At 38.5% G+C, this 20,135-nt stretch overlaps 1 protein-coding gene across 10 annotated transcripts in view; it reads right to left on the minus strand.

Annotated features, from left to right (window-relative positions):
- RALGAPA2 (Ral GTPase activating protein catalytic subunit alpha 2) overlaps nucleotides 1-20,135 on the minus strand; it is a 310,483-nt gene that overhangs the window by 146,471 nt on the left and 143,877 nt on the right. For 9 of the 10 annotated variants that reach the window (XM_087445686.1, XM_087445680.1, XM_087445684.1 and 6 more), the window contains one exon: nucleotides 2,168-2,296. The exons of the other annotated variant lie outside the window; for it this stretch is intronic. In XM_087445686.1, the coding sequence (XP_087301812.1) occupies nucleotides 2,168-2,296 (129 nt within the window). The remainder of the gene's footprint in view (nucleotides 1-2,167; nucleotides 2,297-20,135) is intronic. 10 annotated transcript variants of the gene reach the window in all.

A 20,135-nucleotide genomic window follows, 5' to 3' on the forward strand; every position in this document is an offset into this window, starting at 1 on the left:
TTTTTTTTTGCCTAAGCACTCAGCCTATGGTGAGCCCCAATTAACAGACAGGAAAATGAGGCCCACATGCTTAAGCATATTGCCCAAGGATAGATAGTTGTCCAAGGACAGTGCAAAGCAACGATGGGACTGAACCCAGGTCTGACTGTATGGAGCTACAGGGTCAAGAATGGGAAAGGAATTATATGTAATATTCTATTTTATGTGCACACCACAATTTATCTGTTCTATTGTTGATGGACATCTGGATTGGTTCTAGTTTTTGGCTATTACAAATGTTTGCTGAGCACAAGTTTCTACCCACCTTTTGGTGACTTGTACATGCATTTCTCTTTCCCTCCTTGCCTCAGCAGGGCAGATCTATATAGAAGGGGCACTTCAAACTTGTAATTAACTTGTCTTAACCAAAAATTTTGACTGAGCAGGTATGCCCCATCCAAACACCTCTCAGCAGTTCCCCTACAATTTTAAACCTCAAGTTTAAACTAAGAGTAATTCAAAGTAATTCAAAGAGTTACTGTTCCTTTATGTAACTCTTACATTCACATTTTCATATTTTCTCTCTCTCACTCTTTTTTTTTTTTTTTGTGAGGAAGATCGGCCCTGAGCTAACATCTGCCAATCCTCCTCTTTTTGCTGAGGAAGACTGGCCCTGGTCTAACATCCATGCCCATCTTCCTCTACTTTATATGGGACGCTGCCACAGCATGGCTTGCCAAGCGGTGTGTTGGTGCGTGCCCAGGATCCGAGCCGGCAAACCCCAGGCGGCCCGCAGCGGAGCATGCGCACCCAACTGCTTGTGCCACCGGGCTGCCCCCCCGCTTTAAAAAATGTTTCAGAAGGCTACTTTAACAGCTCATGTAGCTAAAAGATAAATTTTCACAGAGAATGACCATCATGCATGATATTATCTCTAGAAAAGGCGCCAACATTTTTACAGGAAACTCTCATGGCAAGTAAAGAAAATTTCAATAAAGAAGTACGATTTTCCTTCCTGTATCCTGTAAGTTTTTTCAATGCTGGTTTGAATGGTTAAAAATAAATTTGAAGGTTCTTTGATGATGATTATCCTAAAATCTTTTTCAGAAATAATGAAGTACAAAAGTTGTCATAGTCTTTACAAAAAAACAGTTGAACAAATTCAACATTTTTCTTCTACCTTTCTTTTCTTCTCTCATCTTTCCCTTTTGCTCCTTTTCCCTTCCCTTTGTTTTTTAATTTATTCTTATAAGAAAAAGTGAAAGCATGAAAATATCAACATGAAATACCAGCTATACAAAGTATTAAAAAACAATTTAATTTAAAATCCAGGGTTAGAGTTTGAATATACCCTGCACTAAGAAAATAAGGACAATGAAAAAGTAACAATGTGTCAAAAAAATTTAGGTAGTTAGATACTCATATTGATTTCAATACAAGTCCTTGGCAAACAGTAAAGCTAATTTTATTTATACCATTTGAAGAGGAAAAAAAAAATGAGGCTGAACAGATAACAGTTGTACAGAACACAAATGTGAAAGGCCCTTTACATTTAAATGTATAAGAGTATTCTCAAAAGGCATTAAGACATTGCCCTAATAGTGGATGTAAATGTGGAGATTGCAAATAAATTTTTTTATAGCCCTTAATACTCATTTAGACTACTCGCTTCTAATTTTTTGGTATAAGAATTCTGCCAGAGTTTTATTGCTCATTAATAAGAAAATATATATATTCATTTTCTGGTTAAAATTTTAGTGTTCTAACATTGTAAGAAAATTTTCTACTAGACTTATAATAACTAAGACAATAATAAAAAGAAAATCTTATCGATAATGTACACTTAAAATTCTCTCTTTACTACAAACATCTATGGCTGTATCACCATTTACTAGAAAATGCTAATAAGATTTTAAGAGACAAGTCCTGCTTCTGACTGTGTAAATGTACTGAAATATTAGTGAGGATATGATTTCTCACACTCTGGCCTTTTGATGAAATGCCTTTCCAATACCAGTGTGTCATCTTATCCTATAATTTCACACATCAGCTGCCAGGGCATCTACCCGAGAGCCCAGTTTCACATTGCACTAATGAGTCAACACCTGTTAGGAGTGGAGAAATCTGAACCTTGTTAGCGATTGGGAAGTCTCCTGGGAGTTTGGATGCTGAGCATTGTCATACTCACCACCAGCATGTCTGTACTGAGGACCCTGGCAGCGGCAGTGATGAAGTCCCCCACCAGCATTGAGAAGCCAGGCAAACCCAGGGAGAAAAAGCGGGGTGGACAGTGCCTTATAATGGTATTTAAGATATCCTAAAAGGGAAGATAAGAAAACACAAGTGTAATTTTCAAGACCAAAATTCCAAAGTAGTCAGCTCGTCTGTACATATGACCACTGTATGATAATGTAAGAGAACACGGATTACAGAAATTTTTCAGTGAAAGGGGTACTGGGAGATGAGTTAGTCCAAAGGCTAATGTAACCATTTTATAGGTAAGACAATAGTGACACCAAACTATAAAATGACTTGTCCAAAATCTAAATCATGGCATTGGGACTAGACACTTCTTCCCTCTTCCACCCACCTAAAGATGAGCTTCTTAGACAAGCTATAGGAGTGTTGAGGTAGATGCATAAATAAAACCTTCAAACATCTATAACTTTCAATTTTCAAAAGTTAAAGCATACTGTTACATTAAAAAACCTTAAAGTAGGCAGAGATGGGAATTTTCACTCTTTGGGTTAATTCCATGGGCTAAACCAATGGGTGATGTGACTGGTCACACTCTAAGGTCAGGCAGTCGGTGTGACTCTGAGTGTGACTGTGAGGTACAAGTATAAAGTGTAGCAGTCCCCTTTTGCACAGGGTGCAGTGAGAAAACCATCAACTACCCAGCCACCTGGTGTTCTGGTGTCTATAATCGCCTTTCACCGGTGAGTGGTTGGCTGGCCCCTGCCCACCAGCTTTGTTCTGAGGCAGTAACTCCATTCCATCCTGTGGCAGACCAGGGCTCCACTACTGGACAGCGTTCATGCCATCCATGGCCAGGCCACATCTCTGAAGCCATCTGTGCGAGTGTGTGAGCAAGGGGGATTAGTAAGAAAATGACGAATTTCTTTTATGCAGTTCTAGGCCATGCACATTAATCAAACCTACTGAGGTACTCTAGTTACGTGACTTGTAGTTATACAACCCATAGTGAGTCTCAAAATACGAGGAAAAAGCAAAATGCAAAAAAGTCTGGTTTCTTTTCTCAGATTTCAGTGTGGCTATTTGAAAAATCCTTTAAAATAATACCGATTTAATTTGATTAAATTAGAGCAAAGTAGTAACAACATGCTAAATTCTAACATGTTAATTTCTTCATAATAAAAATAACCTCATTTAACAACTTGTAATCTTAAAAGAGAATTTTTATGTGTTCACAAAACATTTTTTCCTAAGTAAAGACTTATTTTTTTCCTCATTTAGTTTCTACAAGTCACGCTGTTTATATCCTTAAAATGACTGTACAATGCTTACTCTATTAGAGCTCATATATGGTAAACAGTTTAGCAAGTACTAATTTAAAGTTAGCATTTCAGCAGACTTTTACTATACCAAAAATAAATGATAGATAAATAGACAGACAGATAAAAGGAAGGAAGGAAGAAAGGAAAGAGAAACCCGAACCATGCTTCTTCCAAGTTAATGTTTAAACCTGCTTTAATCACGTCCTTTGATACACTTTAGGGTCCGTATCAGCCAAGGCAAACATTCTAAGGGGCTGAGCAGATGGATGCTGCAGTTTAGAAAGTGTGTGGTAAACTCATGCTCCGAGAGTGGAACAAAAGATCCACCTTTTTCATAATTAAGCCTCTGATTAATGCCCTGGGCTCCTCACCACACACCTGTAATTACTCACAGAGGTACGCATTGTACGGGGCCTTGTCTCGGAATATCAGGCATCAAGCTATCCGGCAGCAGATGGAAGCACATTTCTGTTGACATATGCTGCAATGAAAGGATTTGTGCAAACCTGGCTAGCAAGGTAGCAGAATGCCATGCATTTGAAGATTAATAATGCAAACAACCATAATGTTAACTTGGTTATGTTTGTGTTAATTCCATCTGTTGAGATGAGGAACTAAGCCTTGAACTCTGTAGATTTTTAAAATCTTTAGCACATACTTAAATAAGCCATTTCACCACTGGAATTTAGAGTTTTAATTAAAAAAAAAGTTTTTCTGTGATAAGTTTATAGGAATTATACACTAAATCCTTTAACAAGCTAAAGCCAGAATTTGTAAATGAAATCCATTTTGCTTCATAAGATTCACATGTGTAAAGGCAATGATCTGTAAATGGGGCCTTCACAAAAAATTACTAAGTTGCCATTGATGCTCAAGACAGCAGAGATGTGTGTAGCCGAGATCAAGTCACACAGCTCCCCACCTCTGGATCTCAGCCAGTCACTTCAACAGAGCCTGTTTCTATGGGCAAGAAGATTGGAAAGAGAGGGCAAAATAACAGATGGCTAGCCTACCCTACCCTGCCACCCACGTAAGACAGAGCCCTGAGGAGAATGGGGCCTGTGCCGCTGTTGCCAAAGACAGCACGAGGGTAAGGTTAATGTGGGGGTTAAAGAGGGAAATATATGGCCAGTCAGCCAAATTATGGCCATATGCCTGCTTATTTTGCTCATCCACACTGAAATGGAACAACCCAAAGATTATCTTTGTGATAACATTTTAAACTCAGGAATAACTATGTGCTGCTCCAAAGAGAGCAGTTGCATGTTCCCAATAGAGGGACATCCACAAAGTGCTCCACTCTTTTCTAGTAGAATCCTTCTTCCACCTTCTCCTCAATACATTAAGATCACAGTCATAACTGGAATCTTTGGAAAAATAAAATTCTTGAGACTCTGAAACTTTCTTCACAGTCTCCAAGACTTTCTATATAGATAGGACAGGACAGTTCTCAAATATCAATTATTCATGTACAGCCCTCATGCTTTCTGTCATATCCACGTCCAAAGTGAACATTATTTGTCTGTTTTTCAAAGCAACTCACTTTTTTGAACTTAAATAAGATTATTCTGGAAAGCATGTAACCCGTGTCATAAATAGAAAACCCTTAAATCAATACAATAACGGTAAACCAAGGCTACTGAAGTTTTGCTAAATATCATTGTCTAATGGAGGCTGCCCTTGTTAAAAAGGGCAGTTTGCATCCTCAGGTTGGTGTGACAGAAGTTCTGTACCTGCTCCAGCCTGTCTGCCTGAGAGAGTCACGAGCACCGGCCGAAAGAAGGAAAGGGGCCATTATTCCCACCATGTGATCAGATGCTATTCAGTGCTGCCTCCATTGTGACCACCAGTGGGAAACGCCTCTGTACCCAAACTCAGGTGTGGTGAAAAGAACTCTAGAACTGGGACCACGAGGCCTGGGTTCAAGGCCTAGAGTACGTGACTGGGCAGATCATGTCATGCCTAGAGCTTCACATTCCTCTTTCACAAAATGGGGTAATTCCCTCTTACAGAGTTGTGTCTAGTGGAATAGTGGGTGTGAACACTTGCCTTTGTAAACTGAAAAGAGCCATACGGAAATAATCAGAGTGACAAGCAAAAAATTGTTTTTCAAAAAAGGGAGGATTCCGAAGAATTTTACTTTCTAGAATTTACTTTGTAGGTTTACTTAGAATTTAGTGAACCATTATTTTGCTGATATACAAAAGGGCATTTAAAATATTTTAAAGGTGGCACAAATAAGCCTGATTACATTATTCCAGAAATTAAAAAACTCTAGAAATTAAAGCTCTCAAATAACATCCTTAGCAAAGCATTACAGCAATTAGCCAAAGTGCATAGAATTTATAAGGCAAATGATGAAATAAAAACAGGAAAATGATCTTTTTACATTTTCTAGGTTCCATTCTTCTAAAGAGTTCTAGAATTTACCCCAAACAAGTGAGTCTAGTAGCAAAAATTAGTTTCTTTTCCACACTCTAAACAGACTAAAAGCAATAAGCTAAACCAATAAGCTCAATGAAAAACGGGCTCTAAAATAAGAATTCAGTTTATTCTTGAAAATTGGCCAGCACAAAGCATAGACAAAACTCTTTCACATGCTTTTGTTCAAATGAAACAAAATTCATTCTGCAAAATGTTGTAATATAGTGAACAGACCACCAAACTAGTATTTTTCTCTTGATTTTGGTTAAAAGTCCACACACATTACACAGAGTGTGAAAACTAGATTGTAAGATGATAATTGTGAATTTGCAGCTTATCAAAAGATTCAGGTTTATGAGAAAGTAACTAGTAGGAACATCTGTCTCTTATCACCGATCTTACAAAAATCAGGTAATTCAAATAGAGCCATGTTGTTTCCTCTCCTCCAAAGCACAGTTCTATAAACACAAACTGCATTCAGGCTGGTAAATGAATCGCTTTAATTGAATGCTATGTACACAATAACTGGAAAAACCATAAGTGATAAGAAAAACATATGGTGATGGCAATAGAAATTGGTTTATTCATTTTGCATACTGTTGTTTCTTTAGTTCTCGTATAATTGACCTTTAGAACGATGAATGTGTAAAATAATTTTGTTTATTATGGCTCCAAACCTTCCAACAATTACACAAAATGAAAATTTAAAAGGAAGGATTCATTCTGGAAGCATTTCCATTGTTTACATAATTGCACAGCTATAATTTAGAGCTCGTGTTGTTATGGAAAATAAAAAAAAGGGCCATTACAGGCCATTTCAATTCAAAATATTGCACAGTGGTGTCAAAAATGGGGGAAAATGTTCACTTTAAAGCTGTTAAAAATGGATTAACCCTGTAAACAAAAACATTTCAATATAGTATTCTTTGAAATACAAATGTTCAAGGAGTAGCCATCCTTCAAATGGAATTAGAAATGTTGCAACTGTACTTTCACACCAATTACGTATATATTATTCACTTAATATTTGCTCACGGCCCAGCAGATGATGGTTGTAACACAATAGCTGGCCATCTGTCTCCCTGCCTTTCCTTAGCAGACTCACGCCTGCTCCTCAGGAGCAAACAGATCCGGTTATTCCACCTAAAGTCACTCAGACCTTCCAGGAGGCCAAACAAATTGTTAAGAAATAAAATCTGTGTATGCAAAATCATTGAACTCCTCTTTTAACTTTTTACTTTAAGAAAACTAAAACACCACACAATTAACGACTTCACTATTTTTCACAGAAGATACCTGTCCTTTATCAGAAAATTCTATAGGAAGCGCTTCTACTTGGTGAAACGGGGAGCATTCAGATCTGGTTATCCCATTAATGTGGTTAGTAAAAAGGTACAATTCATTCCACACTCAAGTGGAATTATTATCAAAAAATTAGAATGCAAAGGGATACTTTTAACACCAAACTTGGATATAATTTAAGCTTTAATAATTAAAATGCATCCACAATCCTGCAGTACCTTGCTCGGGGACAGATTTGTATTAATTATTGCCTTATTGGCAAAGCTCAGAAATGCTGAGTGACAAAAAAGTTTTAGTTACCAGAACAGATCTGAAAAGCCCTCAAAGTCCCAAGGCCTGGTCCTGTTGCTTGTGCTAGTGGGTCCTGGCTCCTTCAGCTCTGTGCACAGACATCCTTGATACACCACAAGCTGCTACCTGGCCTCTTCATGCTTGACATTGTCAGGTAGGATTTTTGTGGATAAAAATAAAGCCTTTATCATTATGGCCTTTAAAAAAAGCACAGCAGATCATGTCACCAGCATTGTGCTTCCAGAAAAGTCACTGGAAATAAAAATATAGCAGGACATAGCTAAAAATTACTTTCAAGATCTGAGCCAAGGAATATGTGATATATGCTATACATTATCTGCTAAAAAGGCCAAGTATGGTATAATCTGTTTGGCGAAAAAGCAGAGATTTTTGTAAGTGCTGGACAAATGTGACTTCTCTGGTTGTAACTACGTTACCAAGGCCAGGAGAAATATGACAGGACAGAGTAACTGGGTTCTGTGGCTTGAAAAACAAAATCACCTAGTACTTCTCACCACAAAAAATGCTATGGAGAAGACACTGAGTTTCCTTGACAGTAGCATGCAAAGGAGAAGGGAGTGAGAAACGGAAAACAAACTTCTGATGGTCACAGGAGCTGCTCTATCCACACGGTATCAGAATTTCAAGAGTGACAGAGCAAGGGGGCAGATGGCAGCAAAGTTGCTCCAATCTTCAAGCCCTGAAGGAAGAGTCGTGAATATTTTTTTATGATTGCTTTGCAATTAATCCCTCATCTGTGAAAAAAAACTCTGCTAGCCTTTAAACCGATGAAGACTGTTTGACTGCTTCAGGAAAAGTGGGAGACTGATTGACTGATTTTAAGAAACACTAAATGAACTTTATACTGGAGTTGATATGTCACCAGCCTGTCTTAACCGCTTCTTTTTCTTTTTGTTGTTTGTAAGAGCGTTATTGAGATATAATTTACATGTAATAAAATTCACCCTCTAAAGTGTACAACTCAGTAGTTTTTAGTATACTAAAATTGTGCACTATGACCACAACCTGAGAACATTCTCATTACCCCTCAATGAAAGTCTCTATCCATCGGCATGCATCCTCTATTCCCCTTCCACCAGGCAGCCACTAACCTACTTTCTCTGTGAACATATCTACCCTGGACATTTCAGAATATGGAGTCATACAACTTGTGGTGTTTTGTATCTGGCTTCTTTCACTCAGCATGTTTCCAGGTTCATCCTGTTGCAGCTTGTAGCAATACTTTATTCCTTTTTATGACCAAATAATATTCCATTTTATTGATATATCACATTTTGTTTATCCTTTCATCATTTGATGGACAGTTAGGTTGTTTCTACCTTTTGGTGATTATGAATGGTACTACTATGAAAATCTGTGTACAAGTTTTCATTTGAATACCTGTCATCAATTCTTTGGGGTATATACCTAGGAGTGGAATTGCTGGTTCATATGGTAATTCTGTTTAACTTTTGAGAAACGGTCAAACTGTTTTCCATAGTGGCCTTACCATTTTACATTCTCACCAATAATGTATGAAGTTTCCAATTTCTCTACTTCCTTTTCAACATTTTCTATTTTTTCTTAAATTATTATTATAGTCATCTTACTGAGTATGAAGTGGTATTTCACAGTGGCTTGGATTTGTAGTTCCCTGGTGACTAACAATGTTGAACATTTTTTCATGTGTTTGTTGGCCATTATTATATCTTCTTTGGAGAAATGTCAAAGTCCTTCACCCATCTTTAAATTGGGCTGTTTGTCTTTTTGTTGTTAAGTTGTAAAACTTCTTTATATATTCTGAGCACTAGACTTTTATCAGATATATGATTTGCAAATATTTTCTACCATCTTGTGGACTTTTTGCTGGCTTGATAGTGTCCTTTGATGCGCAAAAGATTTTTATTTTGATTAAGTAAAATTTATTCATTTTTTTCTTTTGTTGTTTGGTGTCATTTTTAAGAATTCATTGCAAAATCCAAGGTCACAACAATTTACTCCTATCTTTTCTTCTGAGAGTTTTATTGTTTTAGCTCTTACATTTAGGTCTTGGATCCATTTTGAGTTACTTTTTGTATATAGCATGAGGTAGGAATCCAACTTCATCCTTTTGCATATAGATATCCGGTTGTCCCAGAACCACTTGTTGAAGAGATTTTTTCCCAACTGAATTGTCTTGGCACTCTTGTTGAAAATCAGTTGACCATAAATGTATGGGTTTATTTCCGGACTCTCAAGTCTATCCTATTGATCTCTATGTCGACTCTTTTACCAGTACCATGCTGTTTAGATTACTGTAGCTTTGTAGTAAGTTTCGATATAGAGAACTGTGAGTCCTCTTTGTTCTTTTTCAAGATTGTTTTGGCTATTTGAGGTCCCCTGCAATTGCATGTGAATTTTAGGATCAGCTTTTCCATTTCTGTGAAAAATATCATTGGGATTTTGATAGGGGTTATGTTGAATTTGTAGATCAATTTGGGGAGTATGGCCATCTTAACAATATTAAGTATTTCAATCCCGGAATATGGGATATTTTCTCATTTATTTAAGTCTTTAATTTCTTATAGAAAGGTTTTATAGTTTTCAGTGCACACATCTTATACTTCCTTGGTTATATTTTGTTCTTTCTGATGCTACTGTAAATGGAACTGTTTTCCTAATTTCATTTTCAAATTGTATATTGTGGCATATAAAAATACAGTTGATTTTTGTATATAGATCTTGTATCCTGCAACTTCGTTGAATTCATTTATTTATTCTAATAGAGTTTTTTTTGGTGTGTGGATTCTTTAGGGTTTTCTCTATACAAGACTATGTCATCTGTGAATATAGATAGCTTTCCTTTTTTCTTTCCAGTCTGGATGCATTTTATGTCATTTTCTTACCTAACTGCCCTGGCTAGAATCTCCTGTACACCGTTAAACAGAAGCAGTGAGAATGGACATCCTTGTGTTGTTCCTGATCTTAGGGAGAACATGGAAGTTTAAAATGGAAATGCTTGTTGTTTCTTTGGTAGGAAGAAAGCCAGAACCTATGATGTGGCATCCAAACTCAGAGCAACCTTTCCTCAAAATAGTTTTGGAGATCAGCGAATTAGTGCCTTCCATTGAGGATGCTCAAGGTACTCGGAAACAAGAGACTCTGAGAAAGAACTTACTCACACAAATCGGGTCATCCTCTCAGCCCCAAGTCCACAGCAATGTGAACAAAACATAAAGCCCCTTCACTTCAACCAATACAACACCCTGCTTGCAGCCCACAGATCACGAGGGGCTGCTTTCACGTATGCTTCCTATAATGGGCATTTCTCAGCTCACTTGGGAGACTGACAGGGAGATGGCAAACCTATTAGGAAATTCTGGCACATTTATGATTTCATAAGATGAGGGAAATTGTTGGAGGGTCATAGGGAGAAGTGACTTACCAGCTGCAGCAATCATGCCTTGAAGACGCCATGGCCTGACTATATAATGACTGTCTTAGTCGTGACCCTGATAAGTCTCAAATCCACAACATTACAGTTTGTACAACAGGCTGGCTTAATGAGGTTGATGCAGATGCTCCAGAGCAGTTATTAACTACTCACAATGAGACTTCAGCAAATGAGGGCTTCAACGCGTTACTGCTGGCAAGTGCTGACAGTGGGAGTGCCGAGGCTTCATCAGACTCACGTGTGTGTAAAGTACTCTCAGAGAACTCTGAAAGAGGATCAAACCTGATGGGCCAAAGCTGAGGGACAAGTTTACGCAGAAAGGCATTTGTACATGCCAAGAATTTACAAGGGGCTGGGGAGTGGGGCAGATGGGGACATCTCTAATGAATGTGGGTAACAAGGGTATTTAATTTCTTTCTTTGGAACCATGAAAACTTAGAGAAAATATAAGAGATCATCATTCAGTTTTTTCGTTTTATAGACACGAAGCAGGATATCAATCAAGGCCAGAAATTGCCCCAAGGTTTGGACACAAACCCAAGCATGCTCCTCTTCCTTACAGGAAGAGAAATGTTAACTCAGGGTCAATGAAGCACTATTTGACATTTGTGAATAACGGCCTCATATATAGAACACAGCACCATTTTGAGGATGTTACTTAGCTCTGAAGTGTAAATTATTCTTTCATCTCATTCACTTTTCCTAATAATCACTTAAAAATGCAAATAATACTTTTTAAAGCTATACTTTCAAGTGAAGTCAATAAATGACTGCCACGGCTTAAAAATGTGCTTCCAAAATAACATATAACTCTTACTCTCATAGAAATATTATCACATGTGGGAACTGGGTCATAAAATGCTATCTTCAAAAAAACCCCTGAGGCTCCCACCAAAGTATTCTCAGGAAACTGCTAGAGAGAAAGTCTGTGTGTGTGTGTGTGTGTGTGTGCGTGTGTGTGTGCGCGCGTGTGTTTAGGCATGGCCGTGGGAGGTGGTGGTTAGGATTCTACAGGAAAATACCAAGAAATTTCCCAGGATTCCAATGAGAAATCAGGACTCTTATTTTTCCCTCAAAATGAACACCAGAGAACATACACTATTTGTGTGTTCGTTTACCTGGAGCCTCAACTCTGCTCAAGACAGGACTTCTGATGCTGTTCAAGACTAGCATCCAATGCATTTAAAACTGTTTCCTTCTCACTTGCTAGAATCCGGAACCTGGTCCTCAGGTTTGGATGAGAGTGAGCTGCTTGGTGGTGCTGAGTTCTGCTGGGCTGTTTCCTAGACTATGACCAGGAGCAGGTTAAAGAGGTAAAACTATTTCTGTTGGAGCTTCCCATGTCTTCTGGTGCCTTCTCACACCAGAAAAGAAATAAATTTTGGAATATGATTATATTCATTCTTTTCATTCTAGGATAACACAAAATGCATGCTCTACAGTTTGTTTCCTTATACGTAAAATTATTCTCCCTGCACCTACGAGCAAAATTGAAGTTTTCAACATTTTTGTGTTCTGTAAAAAAAGAAAAAGAGGGCAATCTGGTGGTCATCTAATTCTGGGAGTCTATACATCATCCCACCAACGCGCGATGGAGGTCTGGATGAGATACACAGGGCAGTCCCAATAGGTAACGTTTTTAGTTTCTGTTTCGGCAACAGAATTACAACTTCTTCTCTTTTGTAATTTAATTTGTGTTTGGACAAAGAGCTCCCCAAACGGCTGAAATTTGAGAAAAAAAAACCCAAAGGGAGCCAGCTCTGTCAACCTGCTTCTGCAGAAACCTCAGGCCAGAAACACTAACAAAGCAGAAGTTTCGACAAACTTGAGACATCAGCGGGCCTGCCCATCCTATGGTGGAGAGCCCGTTACACGTGAATCCCGCCACAGCACGAAGGAAAGACGTAAAGGTAAGGAATTAGACATCTAGAAGAATTAATAGACTTCTAAAGAGTCAATAAATGGCTCACTGGTTCAAATTCTAGGAATACCTGTTGAACATTTTCATCTTTAACTTACACATAGTGAAATTCATTTTAGGAGCTTAAAAAGTACTTTCTTTTTTGTTTAAACAAAGTTGCTTTCAGGCAATGTTTTGGAGAATGAGAAAGTAGGAACAGGAGGGATCTGGAGATAAGAGTCCTGAAAGATACCACTAATTTGCTCTCTGATCTTGGGCAGATACTTTGTCTCCTGAACAGCAATTTCATCATCTGTAAAATGGGAATGAAAACGCAAGAAAGCTACCACACAGTGCTCTTACAAGGGGCAAAGGGGACCAATCTGAAAGCATTTTGTAAATTCTAAAGCCTCATTCATCAGAGCTTTTATTAAATTATAGCAGCATTATTAATCATGATCTTATTAAAATACTAATTTTTCTAGGATGAACTGAAAAATAAGACTTGAAACAGATTTGATTTAAAATCCACCCATTAAAAAAGAATCTGAAATGAAAGCCAAGTCATTCTGCTAATTTCATACAAAAACATTTAATGATAAGTTGACAAATTTCTCAAGTGCTAACTGGGTTGAAGGTGCCTTGTCAGCCACTGTGAGGGGACTGAGGCAGAATAAAGCATGGCTCCTGTCTTCTAGCAATGACCTCTTAGGGGTAGGGGACAGCTATGCATAGGTGAGAGTGATGCCAGGCCAAGAGCATAGGGTTCCTGCAGGGGCCAGCCAGTACTCATGGGGACCCAGGAGTGAGAAGCAAATAAGTGACACGAAGGCAATGGGTATTGACAAAAGGTCCATGCTGCACACATTCAACGCAAGACTCCCGTACAGAAAACAATGGTAGGTATTTTATGTTAATGTATTATTACTAAAAGGTTCTTTCTCTAAAATTTCTCTAGCCCACAAATACCTACCAAAGAATATTTTTCCATGGGAGAACCAAAGAAAAACTGTTGTTTATTGTTTCTTTAGAAAACAATGTTCTCTCTAAAATGTGTTCCAGTAAATAGCATTAATAGCTGAACAATCTGCAATTACCACACTACCACTTATTGTTATGTACTAAAATGAAATCAACAGACAAAAAAAAATTATTTCCCACAAAGAGAGCACTTTCTTACAGACACAAAACTTGCAATTTAAAATGCTCTTCTTGACATTATTTCCCTGTATCCAAACCTATCCTTTATGGATTATAAACCACGGTCATGATTTAAAATCTCTTATATTCAAAACTCACTCCTTTTCAAATGGGACTTAAAGCACTCTCCCCATGTACAATTTAGTACTTGACATGCCTCTAGAAGTCATCTCTCCATCTCTCAGTTCTTCTCTGCCTAAAGAAAAACGTGAATTTTCTTCAAATCATCACAGAGTTCTAAATAGAAAAAGATGATCTTGTAGGTCAACAGCGATGTTCCAGACAGCAGGGAATCCCTACTGCAGTGACCACACCAGTGCCGCCCGAAGGCCCAACTGTCCTCACTTTTTCGAGGCCCCAAAGAGAGCCACTAGGACCCCGTATCACAGAACAAGAAGCTCAAGCCAGAGAAGGCTATGTGGTCACTGATGCAAGGACGCAGAGACTTAAGTGCAAGGCCACGGCTCAAGCTCTAAAGTGGATACCCCTTTTCCCCAGGCTGCAAGTGAGGTGGCCAGGCCAGACAGCCTTGGACAGATACTTTAGAGCTTGAGAGGCTTACAAAACTCAAATCAATCACCTGCCGTGTCTGAACAGAAGACTAGGCTAGAAAGTGTCTCTGGTGGTGAGCTGGAGTCCACCATCGGTCCCCTGCTCTGGAGGGAAGGCAGCCTGATGGACACCTCTCTACAGGCGTGACTCCAGACATTTGAAGAAAGCAATGATCAGTGCCCACGTGCCAACTCTTTACCATACGAGCTGTTCTCTCACCATCCTTCTTCCTCTCAGCTACTTGGGCAGCGGGCATGGGGGGAGCAGAGCCACCTCGAGTCCCCTCCTGGCCTCCATTCAGGCTTGTAGTGCCTCGGGCTATGTGGCTGCAGGCCACACCACTCATTCAGATTGGGCTTCTGGACAAAATATACCTCAGATATTTTTCATGTTAATTCTTAATTAATCAGATCACACCATGTTTTATTTCTTAAACTGATTTTTAAAAATAACTTGACCCATATGAAATCACCCCTCTTTTCTGAAAAATAGTCTAATATTGGCAATTTTCATATACTTCAATGTAAAACATTTACCTCTCTTTAAATCTCCCTGGTTACATTTTTATATGCTTTAATTTCCTTGGTAAAGTTGAGAGAGCTAGTCCTTCATACTTTTTTTGATTACTGAGCTTTGTCATTTAATTTATATTGTCTGGCTCTTCTCCTAGTCTAGTGTCATCTGCACAGGTTCTCTTCTAGGACAGGGTTTCTCAATCCCAGAACTATTGACACTTTGGATTGTAAATTCTTTGTTGTGGTTGTAGGACGTTTAATGACATCCCTGGCCTCTACCCACTAGATGCCAGTGCACCTCATCACTAGAGAAAGTTAATGACTGCTCTGAAATTGATAGTTGGAGCCAAAGTCTCAACCAGAACAGTTCAGCTTGGCTCCTTTGGTCATGCATTCTTCCCCACAGATTTAAGGAGGTGTTCCTTTTTTTCTTCAATTTTCTATCAATCAACACATTTACTGAGTGCCTACTCTGTCTGGAAAAAGATAAGATGTATTCCAGAGATTCTGTTAAGGAAGATGCTGGTGACTTGGGCCTTGTGAGAGGCCACAGTAGAGTCCCCTTTCAGAGAAACCTGAAAGGCAAAAGAACATTTTCTCTACTGAAAAATGTAGGCCACCTTACACACTGTATCATATGGTAACGGACTAGTGAGAACAAATGGTTCAATTTTCCACATATTCTGAGTTGCTATTATATTGCATTTTTATGCTTTGATTTATTTCATACAGCATGTGCTTATTAAACACTTATGACTAAATATACATAATTCATATTCTTCACTGATAGCATTTACTCGAAAGAAAGTCTTTATATCTTTTTTTGTGTGTGTGAGAAAGATCAGCCCTGAGCCAACATCTGCCAATCCTCCTCTCTTTGCTGAGGAAGACTGGCCCTGGGCCAACATCTGTGCCCATCCTCCTCCACTTTATATGGGAACCTGCCACAGCATGGCTCAACAAGCGGTGCATCAGTGTGCACCCGGGATCCGAACCAGCGAACCCCGGGCCACCGCAGCAGAGTATCGCACCCAACCGCTTGCGGCAGCGGGCCGGCCCGGAAAGTCTTTATATCTTAACTTCAAAAAGAGAAATCAAACAAAACTCTAGTTTCTGCGCTCCCAGGTAAACTTTTTCCTCTCTGGATCAGGCTCCCATGCTATCATCTTACACTTGTTAAAGCTGTGAAACAAGTTCACTGCACATGTGTTAAACCTCAGAACCGAAACCTTCACCATTTGTTACCTTCTACATATTTCTACTTTCCTTATTTAGGTGTAAGTGGGTTTGGTCTATAGCTTAATGAAAATTATTGGCTTTACAGCTGTAAAAGAAAAAGAAAAAAAAAAACCCATATATTATTTTGGTGCAGTCATCTATCTTAAGACTCCATGGCCACTGATAGCTGAACAAAGTTATAATAAAATTTTCTTTGATAAAACTTGAGTAATCTATGGCTTGTACGTTCTCATGAAATCTTATGGGAAATACTCAGAAACCAATGTTACTTGATGGTATAACACTCTATGATAGAGCCTACATTTTATTACTCTGAATTTTTACAATAAGCACATAATAAGAACTATTATTAACTTAACAATACAAGTCAGGAGAGGGTTGACATATACCACGTAACCTTGTAAATATTATTCTTCCATCAAACCTAAGTCAAACTTGGAAGTTTTGTTTATTGCTGTAGTAAACCCTTATATTCAGTAAAATCCCATTAATTTGAATAAAGTGAATTCAAACTAATAAAAATTATATTTTTAGAAAAATAAAGGAATTTTTTAAGTGTCAAATTACTTTTAGAAACAAATAGTAACATAATTGGCTACCAAAAACATAAAATAACAGAGACCTTTAGAAGTTCCAGTTTAATAACTGTAAAAAAAGTTTACAGTTTGCACATCAGTTGTTTGAATTCCAACAGGGTTAGAAAATACGTTCTCTTAAGTGGAGAGAGAATGTGCCTGGAAATCTTTCCCACGCATTTCTACTTCCTAACAGGCAAGAATTCTTTGAGGATACCTTCCATACACTTGCTTAACCTGCCCTTGTGCTACAATGTCCATCGTGAAGAGACAGGTCCCATCCTACCTTGCCCCCTGCCTTTTCTCAGTTCATCTTCTTGTTTGCTGAATTGACTTTTGGTCTGAGAGATAATGGAAATTGTGCCAGGAGGTTCTACCTTCTCAGGGCACTTATCACTCAGAACTACATACTTCCTGTTCAAAATACTTCATACACACAGACACACAAATATATGCACAAAACATACATGCACACATGTATCTAAATATACACATATACAAATATAAATTTACACACATAAACCCCATCTGTGTCTCAGCCCTTGTTAGGCCCCCATTACTTTGCCCCTGGCTATATTACAACAATTCCCTTTCTGTGCTTGTTGTCATCATTCTCTCCTGATTATAATCCATCTTAAAATGGTTTTTGGGAACGTTGAATGTTGTGCTATAAAACGTTCAAGGGCTTCCCATTATCCAAGAGATGAAAAAGACTCTGAATCAAGGCTCTCTACAGTGCTGCCCGGATTCATGTCCACATATTACTTCCATGTATATACCTGGCACTAAATTAAAACCACTCTGTTCCTTGAACATGGCCTGAGAAGGTCTGTACATATGACATGTGAAATTTCATCCTGCTTCTTGTCCTACTGTCTAAATCCCATCCACCCTTGAAAGTTCTGCTCAAATCCCACCTCCTCTGTGAGCTACTTTCAAACCAACTTAGCTAGAAGGGTATTCAACACAGTTCAATTCCTATAATGTGTGTATCACTCATCTGGCCCTTTGCACATGCTAATGGAGATTACAGATACTCATTTATGTGTATCATGCCACTGGATATGCCCTCAGAACCTGAGTAGGTCTTTACAATGGTGAGGAAAAATATTCAACATGAAAAGATTATTGAACCTTTTGCTGTTTTAGAAAAGAATGATGTGACCCTAATAATAAAATACCTAAAAATAAATCAGAGGATCCAAGAATGCTCAGAAGGAGGGGGCCCTAGAGTCCTCTAGTCCAACTCACTCACTTGACCACTTGTGGTTAGGCAAGAGTCCCAGGGCCCATGGGTGACAAAGCCGCATTTAGCTCCCAGGTCTTTCAGCTCCCAATATGAGGCCCGTCGTCCATACAAGTCAAATGTTGACTATATCCTGAAGTCTTGAAAGATACATTTTCCCATTCTCAAAAATCTTAGGAATAAGGCCTGGAATTAGTCCTATTTTTACTCACTGTACAACCCTATAGTTTTTTAAAAAAATTTTTAAATGAAGCTTTTAAGTTAGCCTTCTAAAGTGACTCCACTGATACACATCAAAGTTATCATTTAATCCTTTAAATATCAGTTGGACCTTTAAATTTATAAAAATGCACTTTATCCTGGTAGCATTTAGTTAAAATCTCATGACTTCAAATCTTAGTAAAAATCACTTGCTGTACAGAATAAGCACTTCAGCCATGCATTAGAATTATTTCCTTGGATACGAGATAAACAAGGTCCCTAATTTGCCATCTTAAATCTTCACTTTTTCTGAAACTGAATACTCATTTATGTTTAGCCTTAAACACATTTATAAATTTATCTGTATGTAACAATATATGATTCTAGTTATAAGCTTAAATTTTCAGCAAAGAGCAATTCTTTGTCTGAGAAAAGGTGATGCAATTATTACATATCACTGCATGATACAGGCCGTCTGGGGTTATTAAAAGAGTCAGGTATGGCCAATTTACAAGTATCATCCCTGTACCTTGCTTTCATAGCTCACTGCTGAGTTTTATGCTCACTTGGGATCTTTTTACAAATGATTGTTTATTATTATATTATTCCATCATATACCTCATGAGAGGAGGTTGTAACATCCGCTAAGAAAATCATGAACTATTAAGACTTCTATGATAGAATATTACTCTACATATGTTTAAAATTATGTTTTCTCTAACACTGGTGTGGCAAAAGGTTCATTAAAATATAAAGTTAAATGAAAGCAAAAATGTTCCTAAAACAAATTAAATATGCTTGGCTACAAAATAAGTGGCTAAAATTAAGGGGGAAAAAATGCTACAAGTGCATTTAGCAACTGAAATATGAACCAATGTTGATCGTGTATCGCGAGCGCTGAGCACAGCACTTTGCAGAGTAGTCGCTGTCTATAAGTCAGGTTCTTACTTGCAGATAACAGAATTCACTCTTCTGAGATTAAGAGAAAAAGGATTTATATCAGGGCATTAGATGGCTTATAAAATTTCTACAAGTGCCAGGGAACCAAGCATGAACCCTCCATAGCCAGGAACAAGGTGGCAGCAGAAACACTGAGCCACACCACAGAGCGGTTCCAGCGGAGGCTCCCTTGCCTGCTCTTGTTGCCTGTGTAGCGGGTGCCTGAGCAGAACCTCCACGACAGCTGCTGCCCACCACTCCCTATGTCTGCTTGTTAGCGCCACATAGGTGCCTCTGCTGGATGGAACCTGGGTTGATGTCAACGCAGCTGCAAGGAGTTGGGGACACAGAGCTCAGTTTTCTAGCCTCCATCATACAGAAGGCACGCTGGGTGAGGTGAGGAGCAGGTGGACAGTGAGCCAAGGGCCAAGGACACACAAGAAGCATTTCTGAATCACAAAAGGGCTAAATAAACATTCATTACTCATGTCTGACCCACAGCATGGCAGTGGTTATTTCTCTACACGTTCTGAAATTCCACAATAGCTAGTTATATTTTCCAGTCAAATCATTATGTTCAAAAGTAAGAAAATATATGGAGAAGGAACAAAATTAACATTTTAGGCTATCAGAAAAATAAATTACACTCGGTTACTCAAGAGGTTGCTGTCGTCCTCCTCATTCTCTTCAGTATCCTTACAGGGGCTCACGCTTACTGGGGACTGTCACGTCCAGGCTCCAAATTGAGTGCATTACATGTTTTACCTCCTCAAAGTCTTCAACAACCCTCTGAGGTAGACAGTGTAATTTACCTGCATTTT

Source organism: Ceratotherium simum, chromosome 21 (assembly GCF_057802395.1).
Source record: "Ceratotherium simum simum isolate JZ-2026a chromosome 21, ASM5780239v1, whole genome shotgun sequence".
NCBI classification, from domain to species: Eukaryota; Metazoa; Chordata; class Mammalia; order Perissodactyla; family Rhinocerotidae; genus Ceratotherium; species Ceratotherium simum.